The sequence below is a fragment of the Patagioenas fasciata genome, chromosome Z (genome assembly GCF_037038585.1).
Source record: "Patagioenas fasciata isolate bPatFas1 chromosome Z, bPatFas1.hap1, whole genome shotgun sequence".
In the NCBI taxonomy this organism is placed as follows: domain Eukaryota; kingdom Metazoa; phylum Chordata; class Aves; order Columbiformes; family Columbidae; genus Patagioenas; species Patagioenas fasciata.
In genome coordinates, this window is record NC_092560.1 from 77,444,277 (window position 1) to 77,462,996 (window position 18,720).

General features: G+C 41.0%; 1 protein-coding gene across 13 annotated transcripts in view; it reads right to left on the reverse strand.

Moving 5' to 3' along the window:
* Positions 1–18,720, reverse strand: part of CELF4 (CUGBP Elav-like family member 4) — a 721,430-nt gene that overhangs the window by 33,241 nt on the left and 669,469 nt on the right. For 12 of the 13 annotated variants that reach the window (XR_011736445.1, XM_071802133.1, XM_065860489.2 and 9 more), the window contains exon 12: positions 2,696–2,862. Coding sequence is in view for 12 of the 13 variants with exons in the window: in XM_071802133.1 (XP_071658234.1) it covers positions 2,735–2,862 (128 nt within the window). In the remaining variant the exon portion in view is untranslated. Of the gene's footprint in view, positions 1–200; positions 279–2,695; positions 2,863–18,720 lie in introns of those variants that run through there. The other variant, XM_071802134.1, reaches the window with a different exon arrangement.

An 18,720-nucleotide genomic window follows, 5' to 3' on the forward strand; every position in this document is an offset into this window, starting at 1 on the left:
AAGTAGGGCTTATTACTGAGGGCTTAAGCGCTGTACTGGCCCCTATTGCACAGCCCTGGCTGGAAGCTGACTTGTGGCTGTCATGACTAAAAATCCTCTGTCTGCTTCTAGGGTGCTGGTGTGGATGTTTCCAAGCACTGGAAAGAAGAGGAAGTGAAGAAAGAGCTGCGTCTAAGCTCTTCTGAGCTTCTTGGCATCCTTGCTGTCACCAAGTGTCCTCTCCAGTCTCAATCAGATCCTTCAGTGTCCTCCTGGGGCCACATGCACTCAGCCAATTCCTTTTGTTAAATGCAAAAAAAAAAAAAAAAAAAAACCACATGCAAACATGCAAAACCTTTTTCCTAGAAAACTCTCTCCTGCTAAAAGATGAGTGCACCTTCAACTCCTTCAGTGAGCTCACCAAGGTGGGAGTCTACAAGAAAATAACAACCTTGATCTATATTTACTCCATTTTAATAGGGACTGTCTGTACCTCCAATAAAGGCTTCTATAAACAGAGGATGGAAGTGATCTGGTGGTAACAACTGACCTGATTTTGCTGGACAGCAGAACATAAAAATCAAATTAAAAGCCACAAAGGCCAAAGGATTTCCTATTTAGAGGTGACAATTCAAGACTGTCCTCCTGCTTTGCAGAAGCAATGCAAAGAAAAAAAAAATGGTCTAAGAGAGAGATATGGAATTTTAATGCCATTTTACCAGCTAATTTGTTTTTATATAATTTATTGGGAAAACAAAAACAAACGCAAAAAACAACCAAACAACAAATATTAGTCCTACTACTGAGTAGTCTTTTTACAAGAAACAAGCCAGGACCTCAACAATCAACCTGATCATGAGGCAGAGCACTTCATAATGATCCATGATAATGAAAACATCATAGACTCAAACCAGTGAATCTTTAACAAAACCTGCAGACCTGCACCTTCTTACATGACCACAAGAAACAAGCATATCCTCAGCGAGCACAGCTATGCTATGACATATAGCTATTACTCGGTGCCAAACCAGGGACACACTTGTGTTCTTCGATCCCGTTGCAGGTGTTATTGAAAATCTCCCCAATAGACAGTCCCTGCTTTGGCAAAAATTGCATGCATGCATCTCCTGCTCTCCCCCAACAAAACCTGCCGTTAAAAGCCAGTGTGATGAAGCAAAAAGCATTTGGATATGGAAAAATATTTTGGTTTCAAGCTTCCAAGAGGCCTTGTCATAAGTAAGGAAAAGAAAAGAGGTGTTTGAAGAGGGAAAATACATTGACTGCTGTCTTCATACAGTCACATATAAAGGAGAGTCTAAACTGTGGAGGCTGTATCTTGCACATACACCTATCATATTTATTGAAAGGTTTCTTAATATGCTTCATGTTGTCTTCAGGGCAGCACCTCTTTCAAAGACATTTTGATCCCATTCCTTAATTTTCAGCGGAAAGGATACTGCTCTGAAGACCAGAAGAATTAATTTTTCAAAGATATTAGAGATACCAGTGAAAAATTAGAACACTTCATAGTTCTTCAGGAAGGTTGAAGATTTCCTGCCTGTACCTTAGATGGGGCAAAAAAGGCCTGAATCAAAATCACTGAATCTTAAACATTATCACTATAAGGTCCTAGAAAGGTGACCTACCCCATCTCTTTGTCACTAATTCAGGAGTGCAAACCACTTGCTACAGCTTAGGGCCACCCTGGGTTTTGGGTTTATTGGGAAATCTCTGGTGTGAAACAGTTTTAACAACAGGGACACTTCTTGTCCCTGTAACAAACACATACAGTTTTATATTTCTGTTTCTCGAAGAACGATCTAATGGAAAAGCCAGCCAGTAGTGGAAAATATTTCCATTTTTAGAAATATCTCCATTTTTGTTATTGGTAATAGGCTGGGATTCCAATGAAACAAGCTGCTGCTTCTGATATTTTTGAGACTGTTACATGTATGAGAACTTCCCTTGGAGCATCAAGCTGGCTCCTTTCCAAAAACACAAAGTACATGAGTCTAACAATGAGACCCTCGTTCAGATTTGTCTAGGTCCTCATTCAAGCAAAGCTTCCTTGGCTTTGGTTGGGTTTTATCTACACAGAGAAGTTAACTGTAACTGAGCAAGAAGTGAGCGTGAATCCTTCTATTAATTTCTTGGGCTTTGGAAGAAAGAAATTGGGGGTTATTTAGTTGTCAGGGAGACATATTTACATAAAGTTATTATGCTGGGATGAAATTGGATACAGACTAATACCGCATGAAGAATGAAGAATGCTTTGAAACTTTGCAACACAGAGCTATTGAGACAGACATTATCCCAGTCCAGTCACCTGGGATTAAACTGCAGCCCAGTCCCATCTGTTAATTGCAGATTTTCTTCAGCGACCAGAAATGCTCTCTTTGACTGAGCAAGTGGGATCAGGGCAGCTGCTGGCTCTCCTCTAGTGACCAGGAAGACTTTCTAGAGATGCAGGATGCCCTTGGGGTGGGGAACTTGGCTTATCCTTGTTAAGCATCCTTCCACCTCTTTTTCTAAAGAGACGCACACACAAATGGTTCCTGGTTTATGTGTGGGTGTGTATCTGTGCGGTGTGGCTCTAGCCAGAGGCCTAAGTGAAAAAGGCAGAAGCTAGAGAGTTGCAGAGCTGAATCTTTTTGAGGGTCTACAACACAAAGAGAGGCTACAACCACAGCTGACACCTCCTCCCCCATGCAGTTACCTGTGCTAGTGCTTTGTATCCAGTGGTTCCCATAACTCCTCAGTAGGGACGATTAGCATCCTTTGGCCTCTTCAGCTGCACCTTCAGCCTCTTCATGCCAATCTGGAATCCATTCATAGCCTGGATAGCAGCTTGGGCACTGGCTGGATTGTCAAAACTCACAAAACCTGTCAAAACATGAGGCAAGGTGGGGGATTTAATGAGCTGAAGGGGGCCAAGGCACATACATGCAACGACCACTGAGAATGAACATGGGGAAGGGGGTGAGGGCAGTGGGTGGTGGGTAATTAGCAGGTAGGAGGGTGGGCGGGCAAGCAGGAGAGTGAGGAGAGGATGGTTGCCAATGAGGGACAAAGGGTAGGAAGGGTTGTTACAGATCAGTGTCCCAGGATGCAGTGTCTGGTCTGAGTGCCAGTTTGGACACAAGACTATGTGAAGCACGGGGATCCAAATGCTCGTGCTGCAGTACCAGCACATACAAAATTTGGGCCACCTTTGAGCTGGGTGTCAGCAAATGTGATGCATAGTCTCAAGGCACACTGTCTTGCTCTTTTTTCCCGTCACACTGACTGGAGTAAATCTCTAGGCCCTCCTTCCCTCACTGACATAACCTTTCCTTTGCCTTCCAACGTTCAGGATTAAGGGAACCTGATATACCTACTGCTACTTCCTTATTATGAGAATATAAGTAAAATATGAATTTAATAAGTTCTCTATTATGGTATTCACTGGCATGAATAGTTTACTGTTGGCCACTTAGGCAGTATGAGGAGCTTTATTAACTGGCAATTACTGTAGACTTTATGTCGACTCTGCAGTCGAGAAAGATGAACACTACTGCTCTCCTAACATGGTTTCTGTAAGTAGTTTCATACCTTGCCAACAAATCATCCAATCAGCCATGGAGCACATCCAGAAGTAGAAACACCCATAGTGACTGAACATTGTATCTACAGGCCACCTAAAATGATATGCTTTGTCTCAATGGAAGACTTGTTCTCTGGGGAGCAGAAGGGCCAAGAAAGGTCAGAACCACACAGGATGCAAGGCATCTAACACATTCAGCGCTGGGGAGGGTTTTTGGTGTGGGTTTATTTTTTATTCCTCTCTCTCTCTTTTTTATGTTTTTTTTTTTTTTTTTTTAATGTTAGCTCCAGAAAAAGTCTTAATTTGTCCAGGCTGTATATGACTTTAGCTGGAGTGACCGTGGGTCTGAGACATTAGTGAGGCAGGAGGCCATCATATTGTATAAGAATTACCTCCTCTACCTTTGTCAGAAACGTCCCTGTGCGCCAACAACATTTCTGAGCACGAACCCTAAGTATGACTTGCCTGGACCAGCCTGCACTCCAGAGAAAGCCATCTGTTTTCCCACTCCTGCAAAGCTCTGGCAACATAAATCAGCTCTAGGAACCCAATGTCTCCCAACAGACAGGCTGAAATGAAGACACAGTTTGGGAGTCCCTCAAAAAGCTAAGGCTGAGCATTTGCTGCCAGGCATGGCTTACTGCATTCAGCAGTACCTCCTCTTTGGTCTAGTTCCTCCTTGAAAGCAGGTCTCACAGATGACACTAGGTGGCTTATATTTGAAAAAGACATGCATACACATGCACATATATGCAAGCACACCTCTTCACTCTTGCATTAAAGCTGTACTCCCTGCCTTTGGCTAATAACATAAGTTTATGAGAGGCTGGAAAACCTATGGTCTTAGTTTCAAAGTGAGACAACAGGTTTACTGAGTATGGCAGGTGTGGTTTTAAGAGAGAGGCCAATGGAACAAAGAGGCATCCTTCTTCTTCCTCTCCTCTTGTAGCCAAAGCTACAATTAGCTGGCTGTCCATGCAAGTTTCCTGCCAACCACTTGGATGAGGAGGTACCAACACTGCAGCTCCGAACACGTGAGCAAAAGTGTTGCTCAGGCCTCACAGCAGTCATCAATCTCTAGACAGAAAACTGAAGAGTTGTGGTGAGTAATGAGCTGGGATATTGTTCAATGGCAATGGATTTGCTCTTGCAATCACTTATTAGCCAGTGAGCACCTGGTAACGTTCCCGGTTTACATTTGGCTAGCTGAATAATCTATCAGTCAACAAGGTCCTATGATCTGATCTCAGGAAAGGATTCCATCTGGGTTGACTCAGTCTTTAAATACTGCTGCAGGCTCCCTTGAGCATCATCTTGGAATTTGCTGCCTAGCTACTTCACGTCTTTGAATATAGGATGTGATGAGAGACTGTTCTTTTTAAAATCACCTCTGGATTGCTAGTAGTCCTGTCCAAGACCCATCAGCTACAGCTATAACAGTAAACTAAAACTGTGCCAAGGAAGTTCAGAGAAACTGGAAACCAATCATCTGTACCACTGAATTTTCAGAAAGGTCCTTGACATAGTTTTGGCTTGTGCTTAACTCCAACAATTGCTGGACAAAGTCTGAGTATTAGCACAGAACAGAGGCTGTTTTCAGTAGTTAGCTTGGATGTGGCCATGACAATCTGGAAAGTAAGAGAATTTAATAGCCTGGGTGTAGGTCATTCTGTGCCAGCTGATCCCAGTGCTAGGGGCAAGTGCCAGGTATGTTTACTTTACTAATGTATACACAGCTACCAAATATCAAAGCTGACTTGGCTGCAGCTGGATAATTCCCTGTATCATGTCTTTAGAGAACCTAGCTTGCCTGTGAACTTTGATTTCTACTCTTGTAACTGGTCCTCTTGCAATGTACCTGCTGACTAAAAGTGCACATCTAGAGTGTGTCTAGACATGCACCCATTTGTGAGCAAACCCCGTTGGGATCTTAAAATAATCAGTGGAGGTCTAGCTGATATGGTCGAGTGCAGGACATGGTATCTCTCTCTTTTCTTTCAGGACACTCCAAGATGTGCTCAAATGAATCAAGTCCTGCTGGTTGTTTAGCAGGGACCAGTGCTGACTGCAATGAAGGTAGGCACCTACCTAGTTCCACAGTTGGGACTGACATCTCAAGGTAAAATGTTGTTAACTGGCTAGTGCTTGAGTGAGTCAGTCCCCAAAGTGATGTTAATTGTTGAACGAAACTCCTAATGCATACAAACCCCACTGGAAATGTTGCCAAGTGTGATGGCAGTGTATTATTTGTCTATTTTTGCCAAGGGTAGACCTTTATTTGGGTGATAAGCCTTGGTGCTGGGATGCTGATACAGTGCACCTCTGAAAGAACCTTGCCTTCAGAGAAGCTCACAAAAGCTACACTACTTTTTATCATCAATTTGCTTTTGAGATGGAATTGTTAGGCCATTTCCTCATTCTGTGCAAAGCTGCAAATAATACAGCATTTTAACAAATGGGACTAATAAGAGAGATCAGAAGTGCATTTGCTCACTATATTTCATTTAGACCAGATAATGAAGCTGGGAGTTGTACTCTGATGCTATTGGTATTACTTGTCTACAGATTTGGACCAGATTTGGATTGTTTATTCTTTTCCTGCTTAATTGTCCTGATATCCACTGTTGTAATATAAAAATCTCCAACGGCTAGATGTGGGGCAGGAGGTCTGGAGAGAGGGAAGGAGAAGAGCAAATGCCAATAATAATGTATTTTCATTGTGAACACATCCTTGGGACAGAACAGCTGACTCCTCTGGCTTCATTTCACTGTTTTAATTTCAGGGGGCTTGATAAGCTCAGAAGTTGTTGGTGCATTCATCTCTTCTCCTTCCTGTTATTTACGTGGAGTTGAATTTCATGCTGTTGAAGGTTTTTGGGATGGGCTTCAAAGAGAAGAAAAGCTATGGTTTATCTTGAAAGTTGAGATGTCACAGTGATAAGGGATATGTGGATAGACAGACAGACAAACTGTGCTGACAATATCATATTCCTTTCTCTTTTTGGGTCAAATACGTAGTGGTAGATTATGGGAATTTTTTGTTGTTGTTATGTGCACTATTGGCAGTTGACCGTCTTTGTTTCTCCTTGTCAATGTCAGCAGTGCTAATGGCACTATGTCAGATTTAAACATGTATGACTAGGAACAGAATGTCTGTACTGGGAAAATAGCTTAAATACTTGCTTTCTGAATCTCTTTAATGTTTGAGCCCACGATTATAGGGCTCAAAGCATGATGGTAGTACTACAGTTGCTCAAGAAGCTATCTGTGTTTTGAACACTGCCCCTGCATTATCATCTACACTCTTGAAGGACAAAAGAGAAAGGGAGAGGTTAAAAAGCTTGAAGCTGTTTCTGTGCATCAGTTAATTAATAATCAGAGAAATATATGTTCTGGTCTGAAGATGGTTGGTAGGAGGACAGGATTTTGTGATAAATCTATTTTATGGGGGGGATTTTTTTTTTTTTTTTTTTCTTCCCAGGGATTATGTAAAAAAGCTGTTCTAATACATGATTTATCAAAGCAGCGAGGAATGAAGAAATCTGCTAGGACTGCATTTCAGGGCATCTAATCTTCCTGATTCTGCACAGCATCTTCCAGGAAGGTACTGACATTGAAGTCCATGACTTCTCCTGACCTGCACTTTTCCTGTGTGACTGTGTAAATGATTATTGGGCAGAAACCGTGGTAGCAATTTTTGGGTGCTTTGGTTTCTCCCCATCTCTGCCATAAGAAGTCTTGGTACTGGGTCATGCTGAGGGATCTTCATGCCCTTCTTATGGCACCAACATGATCACCAATAGCTTTATGTAACTGATGTTACTCGAGGGCTGTCTTTCTGTTTTAATCAGCTGAGATGATAAAGAAGGAAATTAGCAATCTATTCTAGACTGTTTTGCAACTGCAAACTTCTCATTCACAGTGAGGAGGGTCTCTGCGTGGCCATGAATTAGTTCGTGCAGTAAGTGCAGTCCTGAATGAGCACGTCGTTAGGTTCCTATGGATCCCTAATTGGTCTTTCTGAGTTTTCCATTTCTCTTTTCATGCTGCAAGGAGAATTAGCGGTTAATGTGCAAAACAGCCTTTTGATGATCTGCTACCAGGTTGGAACAACGTGTTGCCTCTCTTCAGCAGAAGCTTTCCTCTGGATGGAGCCCAGTGTTCGGTGACTACACCGAGCATCCCTTAAATCTGAAGTCAGGACCACAGTGAATGACAGGTCCAGATGCAAGCTTTTGATCCAGACTCCAGAACTGGGGCAGATGGTCCTACAGCAGGTCCACACATGTAACTAGGCTGATCTCAGGCAATGGAAAGGAAGAGAGGAACTTCAAAGAAACAAATATTAAACTTGTCTTAAAACTAAGAAGACTTATTTTATCTATATTCCAAATACTTGCTGCACAAAACTGCAATCTCAGAGATGCGTTTTGCAGGAGATTGCAAGAGAAACAAACAGACGTTGATGCTTATTAGCTTTTTTAGGCCAGAGATACATTTTTGTGGTTCTGATTGTCAGTGTATTTGTCTGATTGCAATGAAAGATCTTTCTTGGCACTTCTTGTTCCCCCTTGAAAGTCACTAAGGAGAGGACTTCATTCTTCTGAACTTTTTTGTCTTGTCATTCAACCCATTTTCATCTCACTAGAGGGTAATGTGAATAACAAAAGAGCAAGGATTTGCCTCTCAGCCTGTGGAAGGCAAATTCCCATGCGGTGAAAGAGAAGAAACGCCGTGCACATGGGCCGGGTACTAGTGCAGAAGAAATCCAGGCCCCCTGCTTCCTTTGCGTCCAAAGTGTTACTACCTAGGACACAAGAGGGTGGCTCAACCAGGCTACTAAGATGGAGGAAGTTGCAGGAAGCACTGGCAATGGGTTAGACCAGAGGCCCTGCTCCTTTCCTGCTCCCAAACATTTGAGTCAGTAGTTAAGGAATTAGTTATTAATAAAATTGGTTATTAATATAACTATCCCCTTAGTACACAGCTTCCTTGCTTCTGCTACTAACCAGTGAAGGGTGAGATCTAGTAATGTCAGGGAGGCATGTTCTGCTGGGGAGACAATGATGAGGTGTTCAAATCACGGGAGTCTTCTCTGCAGGAAGGGTGATGGGAGGAGCTCCCCGCCTTCTCTCATTGGGACCTGACTATCTACACCTCATCACTTCCCTGTTTCTTCAGTCCATTTCTTTCCTCAGACTGCTCAGTTTCTCTTTCTCCACGTTTATTAGCCTTATCAGAGAATGGAGGCTTTCCTTTAATTGGCTTGCAAGGTCTTTACCTTGCTATGTTCTTTACATGATGTACTAGCTGCTGTCTCACAATTTTCAGTGCTGTAAGGAATTTCAGGATACAATCTGTATGTAAGTAGCTCTGTAATGTATGTGTGCATTGGAAGCTATTGTATTGTAAGGTGATTTATGGGTGCTCGAATACTCAATAAAGGAGTACGGTAACCGATCAAGGGCATAGCACTTCAGCTGTTTCCCTCTGTCTCATAGGGCTGGGTGACTTTTTGGAATATTTAACCTTGCACTGATGTTTAATCACGTCTGAGTGTGAAATGTCTACCCATTCCAACCATCCATCCATCCATCCATCCAAGCATCCATCCATCCATCCACCCATGCACCCTTTTTTTTAATGTATGGACAGCCAGTAACAGACTACTATGCTAAACAACTACTATTCATTATTTGATATCTGTGGGATGAGATAATTGGAAACTCAGAATTTCCAAAGAATTGGCTCAGAAACTTGCTGAACCATTAATGTTCATTTTAGAAATTTATGGAATATTAGAAAACCTTCAAAACATTTCAGAAAAAAACCCCACCTATTATTAATTTTAAAGAATGTAAACAAGATGACCTGGCAAACTTAGTTAATATCTCATAAGTCTATGAAAAACTACGGAAATTTTGATATGAGGTGATATGGCAAAGAATTAAAGGGATTACAATTTATACCAGTAATCATGGTTTCATGGAAAATAGCAACTATCAAATGAACCTGATTTCATAAAACTGCAGGTTTGTTTCATAATCTAAGTTTTTGTAGAGTATACCTAAACTTTTCTAGAGCATTTGAGAGAGCCCTTCCTTATAGAAAATGAAATCAGCCCACATCAAACTTTTTAAAAATTAGAGAATATATAGACCACCAAAAAAATTGTAAATTGTGACTTACAATATTGAAGCGTTTCTAGTAGGCTCCTCCTGGAGCGTGCTGAAAACTCTGTGCTATTCAGTTTCTCTAACATTACCTGAAAGACATCTGAAGTAATTACTGCTAAAATTTGCCGATCATATAAAAATGGCGAAGTGGTAAGTAATGACAGAAGTAAGTCATATTGACCTGGGTCACCATATAAGTTGGTCTCAGTTAAAGAGTGTCCATTTTAATGCAACCAAATTCAAATTTAAGTATCCACAGGAAAAAATGAGTCACTCAAAAAGGGGAAATCCTCACTGGAGAACAGTGTTTATAAGAAGAATATGCATGTAATGGTAACAGATAAATACATGAGGTCTAAGGATTATGCTGAAATACTCAAAGTCCCAAGATTCAGTACGGTCTCAGGATGAAGCCAATCTCTGGGGAATATCCTCTAGAAGTAGCAAGGCGATGCTATCGCTGAGATAACTCAGGAAAGATCCTTACTGGAATTCTGCATTTAGTTCTGATTATTCCTCTACAGAAAACAAGTTTTAAGAATTATTCGGAAGTGCAAGAATAACTCTATGTCTGAAAATGTAATGAGAGTTGCCACAGTTTATCAAAGAGATAGTTAAACAGTCTTCTGACCATAGTCTATAAATAATTTCTAATATAATGTGAGTTTTTTTAATATAGGAAAAAAATAGAGCTTGATGATTTTTTTTCTGGATGGAAGCAGACGTTTGAGAAATTTAACGTGGAAATAAGACACTGAGTCTGCATTTTTTAAATAGTGAAGGTAATTAACTATTTTGGAACATCTTGTTTAGTAATAGGGGTGGAGCACCTACCACATGAAATCTTGATTAGGATATTTTCTAAAAGCGATGCTATGACTCAAGCAGGAGTATTGAAGCTGTCACATGAGCTGAGGTGTCTGGCAAATGTTACTTCAGAGTTCAGTCCAAAGGATCAGAACAGTCCCTTCTGATACTACCTGTCTGTCCGTCTGTCTGTCTCTCTATTGTTCATTTCACATTTCAGATATTTAGAAAATCATTCTTGCCTACTGATCTGTCATGAGCTGCAGTAACAGTCATGATAAAGGTGACAATTGATGTTAATTCCTTATAATAAATGGCCCCAAAGTGTGGGCTGCGGACCACTGAGACAGCTGACTGGTACTCGTTCTTCATCTTGCTTCCAGCTGAGAGAAACTGAACAGATGGGAAGGGGAGATTAAATGAAGAGTGAAAGTAGATGGCATGATTAACTTTCTCTAAAGGTCAGAACACCCAGTGCAGAAGGTAGCTTGATATACATGAGCATCTTCCTTATGTCACCTTCTCATCTTCCTGTGCATGAAACTACCTCTATACATTGTGGCAGCGTGAGCTGGAATGTACAGAGACGTGGTCCCTGTTATAGTGCATTGTCAGTTGGATGGTCTCCGCATTAATGCCTCAAAGAAGCAGTATCATCTCTGAAGGAGGTTGAGCGATGTAGATGCTGACCCTGAATGTGGTGATTCAAATTAAGAAGGACTTTTCTTCCCGTTCTTCCCATTCTTCCCATTCTTCCTATGATTCTTCTCTTTCACAATCTGTTTGATTTTTTTTTGACTCACACTGAAAACACACATTTAAGATTCAGAATTAGACTAGAATTTGAACAGTTCAAGATACTACATGGGCGGATCTGGGCTTTTGACTCATATGTACATCTAGATCCAGGGCACTATATTGGGACCAACTTTTTCTAAAATGAGAAAAAGAAGAAGTAAAAATCTCATCTAGAAAACCACAACAGATTTCTCATCCTAAGAATGGAAGCAACACTAAAACCTTTTTTTTTTTTTTCGTGGTTTTTCTAGAAGAAGCATGATGTTCCAACCCAGGTGATGATGATCTTCCTCACAAGCAAAAAATTAGGCAGTGAGGAATCACCCATAGATAAGTGAATGGTATTTGGTAATTTTTTGAATTATGATTAAAACTGAAGAAATTTCCTAAGTGCTTTCAGAAATGTAAGCAACTCTTCTTGACTCGGTTTCTGAGGCATCCTTGTAAATGTTTGATGTCATGATGTGTCAATATAAGGTTTATGGGAAAAGTACATGACTGGAAAAAGCAGATGAACATTTAAGGAGGCAAATTATTCTGCCAGAGTACAACCAGAAAGAAAGAATGAGCTTAGTGTAGGTTTTACACAAGTTCTGAGTAGGATCTTAGTAGGTGCTTAGTTAAGGATGCACCAAGAGTGTTGTTGAATGAAGATGAAGGCTATTTTTATATTTGTTTTGCTGTAGTTTTACAATATAAACCAGACAAAAATAACTGCTGAAGCATGTCACAATCCATTCCTTATATTTATTTCTTTGCTCCCAGGTTGTCTCTTGGATCCCACTTAATTTGTGGGTTCTTGATAAAGAAGTAATTTCTGAAGACTGCAGCTACTGAAATCACCAGTTGCCCTTGGTCTATAGGTTACACACATCAAAAGAGGTGATCTTCCTTTTGATAATGTTTCATAGTGGGCAAGTAAATTCCTTCCTGGGCTAATCAAGAAAAAAACCCGTGCAAACCCGAAAAAAACAACAGACCAAAGCAAACCAAACCAAAATCACACAAACAAATCCAACCAACCAACAAACAAAAAACAAAATTCAAAACAAAACAGGAAAACCAAGCGGGAAGATGCACTGTGAATTGTACTAGTGACAGTTCAGTTCTCTCATTATCCAGGGAGTCTCAGAATAGATCCATTCTTGGTGTGGCAATTTACAGAACCTCCCCACCTTGCTCCTGCTGATCATTACTTAGATGGACAACTAACAGTCTCTCCCCTTAGCGTCACTGCACACCCGATACCTCATTATGGATAGGTTGAGGCAACCCAGTAGATAGAGGAAGACCTGAAACTTTTCTTGTGGGACAGTCTCGAAGTTTCCCTTCGTAAGCCAGAAGCAGTGATCCATAATTTTTTGCCCATACTTTCCAAACTGATACTTTACTTTCTATGGAGACCACTGTGTGAAAAACAGCTAACAAAACTAAAAGTGAAATCGACTGAAAAAATCTTCTCATACACAGTGAGCCACTTGGGAGAGAAAAAAAAAAAAGACAAAATCTCTTAATATCTTGACTGCGAGGTTGTGAACTGGCACAAAACTATGCTGCATACCAAGAGGAGAAAGGAAAGAGTTATGTAAGTGCATTTTATGCTGAAAGACATGGTTCCAGGTCCAGCCGGCTGTTACGTCTGTGGTCTTTTCAGTGCAAATGTAGGACCTCTGTGTTTCAACTCCCACAATGTACATGGAGATGATCAGCTGACTTCTTTTGCCATCAACATCAATCCACTCTTGAGTGAGAGATGGCAAAATATACTTGTGTTTTAATTACTGAAATAAGAGGAATAAAAATACTGCTGGAAAACACATTTATGAAAATGCATTTGATTAGAAAAACTGGAGACCTGAGAAAGGCAGGAGAGTTTTGATAGTTTGGAGGGGGATCTTAGTTTGTAGGGGTGGGGTAAAATGTGAGTAATCTCTAAATAAATGATTCTTGCATGGACTCCTAAAATCACGTAGCAAAAATTCTTCCCTCACAAGCATTTTTGAAAGCCTAAAACCACAATAATTCTTCTGGAGCCTGTTCAGCCATGTCAGGAAATGCACAATGACCAGGCTACATACTTAACATTTACTGGAAACCCTTCTAGAGAAGGATTTTGAAAGGTCATTAGAGACGCACCTTTAGAACAAACACATAATTTCACCTTTAAATGGTCAGAACAAAATCAGATTTGTAGGTCATGTTGCCAAAAAGGGAGACAACCCCTTGTCTGTGAAGCAGCCAAAGACAGCAGCTGCTGTTAGATGTCAGATGTATCTCCTCCCTTTTATAACAATAAAATATTTATAGCTAAATATCAAGCAGATTGAAGCTCAGCTAGTGGAAGGGGCACAGTCCCACTGTCTCTGTGTTTTCCATGGGTTACATCACTGAAGCTCTCATTAGAGATGTGCCCTAACCTGCAAGGAAGCCCAACAGCGTCCTGAGCTCTACTAACAGCCAGTCAATTAGGGAAGCCATTACCCTTCTCTGCTCAGCATTGATTACTCCACACCTGGACATCTACGTTTGGGCACCCACTCTCATAGTATAAGAAAGACAGTGACAAAGTGGAGTGGGTTCGACATATGGTCATCAGGATGGACAAGGACTGGAGGGCTTGCCCTGTGAGAGCAAGATGACAGTGGTGCATGGTGGCATAGAGAGAGACAAGGGTCATAAAATGAGATAAGAGAGATCCAGACTGGATATAAGGAAAAACTTTTTTTCACCTTGAAGGCCAGAAAGCACTGGAGCAGGTTGCCCAAATTCAAACCACTTGCTCAGTGGTTTTCATTTTTTTTTTTTTTTTTATAATTTGCAGATATATTTGCTACTGCAGACATATACATATATAAATGCATACATAATGCACATACCTATACACATGTGATATATTACAGACCAAGGACTGGGGACAGTGGTGGTGAGGCTGAATTTGTTTGGAGATTTGAGTTAGATGAAACCAGAAAAGGTCAAGAAAAGTATACCCATTTTTACATAGATCTGAAAGTTGTTACCCTGATGGGAATATTTAAAGATGTTCATCTCATCTGAGGATTTTTTTTGGTTTGTTTTGGTTTACTTATTTGAAAAGGGAAAATATCACATGCAACAATACAGTAAAACAATGATAAGGTTGCAAAATTAAGCACTTGAGTTAGAAATGCGAGAAATGATGTTACCTATAAAATTTTAATTCTGTATTGTTTTGTACATGCATCAAGGTATTGCTTCTAACTACACATTTCTGTATTTTTCTTTTTCATGGCATCCTTGTTTTAATTACTGTAGAGAATGAATAACACAACAGGGTGAGGAAAATGGCAATGTATCAGACACATTATTGCAAGTGTTGGAATGCAGGCAGTAAATAAGGCAGGGAAAGGATGGTTTTGTAGTTGAACAACCAAATGCTGCCTTGGAGAAACAGAAATCAATCCCTGTTTCTGCCATGACATCCTAGCTATTCTGGGTAAATCATATGTATAAAAAAATTCCTTAATAATATCTCTAAGGCTGCTTTTTTACTATAATAGTAAATAAAACAGGGCAAGCTCTGCGTGCAACTGGCACATCATGGCTTGTGTCTACATGTCTAAACTCTGTTACCCTTCAATGAAGGGTGGCCTTGTCTGTACTGTTGTCTAGGAACAGCACCTGGTCCTTGTCACTGCTGAGTCATGTACAAGCAGTGTCCAGCCATGAGTTAATTTTCATGGCCCAAACAGAGCCAATGGCACAGAAACATCAAAAGGATATGGATAGTTACGACACAGTGTTTGATCTGATGTGCAAGAGCTCTTAAGTTTGCCAGTGAAGATGCAGGTTTAGATGTGTTCCTCTTCCCTTGGTGCTCAGTGTATGACCTGAGATTTCATTAGTAGAAGGGCTGCTGCCTCTACCTGCATCTGAAGTGAACATAAAGATAGCATGCCCTGCATTGAGCTGAATGGGAAACACTGAGTTTCGGGAAAACAAGCAAACAGACTGATCAGGCTCATGACATCTCAGATTAGGCATTCAAGATTAATAAACAGTTTTGAATATCTTTCTATGCCTCATCATCCCCTTGGTGAAATGAGGACACCATGAGCACTGTGAAAATGCCATTACTTAGCTCTGTGAGACTCTCAAATGCTCTGCTGGGAAAGGCCTTAGGAAAACAGATGAGGAAGTAATAATAAATTCATATTCATAGCAGGGTTTGAATATTGTGCAGGAAGGAAGGCCTGAGGCCAAGCACAGAGATGTGAAGATCTCTTGAACAGCTGCTCAGTAACTAGCTAGCTGACAGACTTCAAAATGCTAGAAGAGCGGTCCTGTGCAGCAAATGAGACAGGGGAGACAAACATAAAGAAATTGCAGAGAGATATACAGGGGATCGGATGGATGGTTGGATGGATGGATTGATAGAGACTCATCCATTTTACGTCTCAAATTTACCTTGCATGATAGAGATCTTGGGAAAACAAAACTAGATGTAATCGGTAGCCAAAATGCTGTGATGGGTCTGCATTCCCACAAGAGAGGGATGTGGTTTGTGCTCTGCAGATATATCACCTTGAGTTCAAAAATGGGCCTGCCTGTTGAGAGGGGTCATTACTTCTGGCTTCAGAACAGAAACTCATGGACTGAATGAAAGTTGCACTGAAGACCCTACTCTGACATTTCTACACACGGGGGTGTTCACGCTTGAAACTATAATGTCCTTGGAACACACGTAGGAACAGTCATATATGTTTTGAGTTCATCTACTCTGTCTAATGTCAAAAGTTTTTTAGAGGAGGTGGCAGTAGATAGCACACTGCACAGGCAACACCAGAGCCCAGTCAGGTTCTTTTCTTGGGTCCCAGTGCTGATGGATTCATTTGAAGCCCAGACCACTAAGATTTTAATCTCCCTAAAAGCTCTCTTTTTCTCTCTTATTTCTTATGGCATTAACTCTTAACTTCAGTAATTTCTTAGTCACATAAATGCCCGTTCCCCCCTTGAAGGTCATTAAATGAGCAGACACAAATACCTTGTAATAATGAGTTTCTCCATCTAATTACACTTTGAGTAGAAACACTTAAAATGATTGTGTAAGTGTACATGTGAGTACATATGTACAGATATGTCCATAAACTTTAAACATACTCTAGATGGACTATGTCTGTCACTTGTGTGGAGAGATAGATAGAATAGACACATGAACAGACAGATAAATAGAAGATAAATTCTGCTAACATATTCTTGTCTAATAAATTGTTAAGCTACAAAAGAAAGCAGAAATCTCTGTGTACAATGTATAGATTTTCTTTAATGTAATGTATTGGGAAAAGACAGAGCTGTTCCTTTAACTGGAGAGCTGCAAACAGCTGTTCCTTATGCATACATGCTTGCTTGGTCTGAAAGTTTTGGTAAGTCAGTGCATAACTGACAGTTAGATTTATCTCCCCAATAAGCAATCAACATTATAATAAAGGAAAAATGCTTTCAGTGCACCTTTGAGAGTGCATCAGAAATTAATCTAAACATCAAATTAATTATAGTTTGTAAATGAATAGTGGCTCACAGCCCTAATACTTCTCCTGCTCCTCCTCCTCCCCCTAAAGCCTCCCCCAACCAACTGCAATGGCTGGAGGTGCTGTGCTGTGAGTTTCACGAACAGCTTCTTCTCTTTCTCAGTCACACAACTCTTTCCTAATCAGGTGGAAAAGAGTTTCATCCATACTCTGCGGACCTGAAGTCTCAGAGCCTGGCAGCTTTGGGGGATAATAGACAATAGTGAGAAAATAATAAACTTTTGTGTCTCCTTCCCCTCTTCTCTGGGAGCCCTAAACAGCCCTCTACAGTGTCTTCCTCCCCTTGCCTTACTTTCCAACTAAACTGGACCCCTCATGAATATCCCCTTGTCTGTCTGTCTGTGCCAAGTCCTTCAGAGTGGGGAGGACCACAATGAACCAGTGTTGATCTGAACTGAAACATCTCACAGGTCAGGCACGCTTAACGTGCCTGGAAAGTCATCCCCATATTGTCTCAACTCAGGCACTCAAATTAGTGACTTCTTCCATTACCCTCTGAGCTTCGGTCTGTAGCCTGTAGTTATATGGGAATGACAATCTGATATTGTTCAGGGATCTGAAACAGAACGTATTGACACTAGATCATGCAAAGTAAAGGACATAGCCTAATTCCACGGACTACAGGGAGAAAAGCTTGGGTAGAGAATTTTCTCATGACATTTGGAATCTGGTTAAAAGTGAAAAGAAAAAAAACCAGATTTAATCATAGTACTGGTAACAGCATCAAGCAGAGTTGCAACTGTTTCTCGAGTGCTTTCTAGTAGTTCCTCTCTCTGGTGAGAATCTTTCTGTTTAAGAAAAGAAGTATCAGAAAAGAACCCCCCCCAAAACTTTGAGCTGATAAATCGCTCTTCTTATCAATGGATCCTGAAGCCCTCTGCAGAGGACTCAGCGTCCTGCTACAAGAAGGGAAACCCAAAGCACACAGCTAGGATGATCCATGATCACCCATATGGGGCGGGAACATATGACTGGTATTTCATACCGTTGCACCACCTCACTTCTGGACCTGCTCATTTCCCTGGATGAACTTAGGGAGTGTTGATTTCTTTTTTTTTAATTAAATAAGAAACTGCCAGATTTGGCAGGGTGTGCTGGAGGCACATTTTAAGCAGGTGCTGAACAATATTTTTCTGATGTACCTCAGGCTCCATTGTTCCACTCCTGTGCCTTATGGAGTGTTGCCAATGCACTTCAGACCTGATCTGCAATGCCCCTGGTCCCAGGGTCCCGCATAGCTTTGCCAGTGCCATAGTTCCTTGATGCTTTTTTCTATTTCAGCTTTCAGGTTGAAACTCTGTAGACCATCACTACCTGCCTGCTGCCTTGCATCTCCCACCCCACCTTCCTGCCACCACACTGCACTCTTGAATGGCCACAATGTGTTTATAATAACAGGATAAAAGCTCTACCCAACCCTCAGCCCTTCGCCTGAGCTTCACCCCCTCCTGTGTCCAGTGTTCATTGCTTGTCTCACCTTTAATCTCTCTCCTTTGGCTCCCCTGTTTCTTTTCATAAGCTAACAGCCAGAAGATGTTTAGTAGGGAAGACAAACATAATTAACTATTATGCCCCTCATCAAGTGATGTTACTTTCTCTCTTTTTCTCAACTTCAGGAAAGACTATGTTTATTTTCCAAATGGGGGTGCTCACTAGCAACTTTCAAGTGGACTCCCTGCAGGAATCTGGAATGAAACTCAATGTCCATATTGTACCAAGAGTCAAACAAGATATTTCCTTCAGACCATATAAATTTATGGTCTGAAGAAGCCCTCACAGTTTGCAGTCAAAGCTAGATTGCTCCTTGCTACAT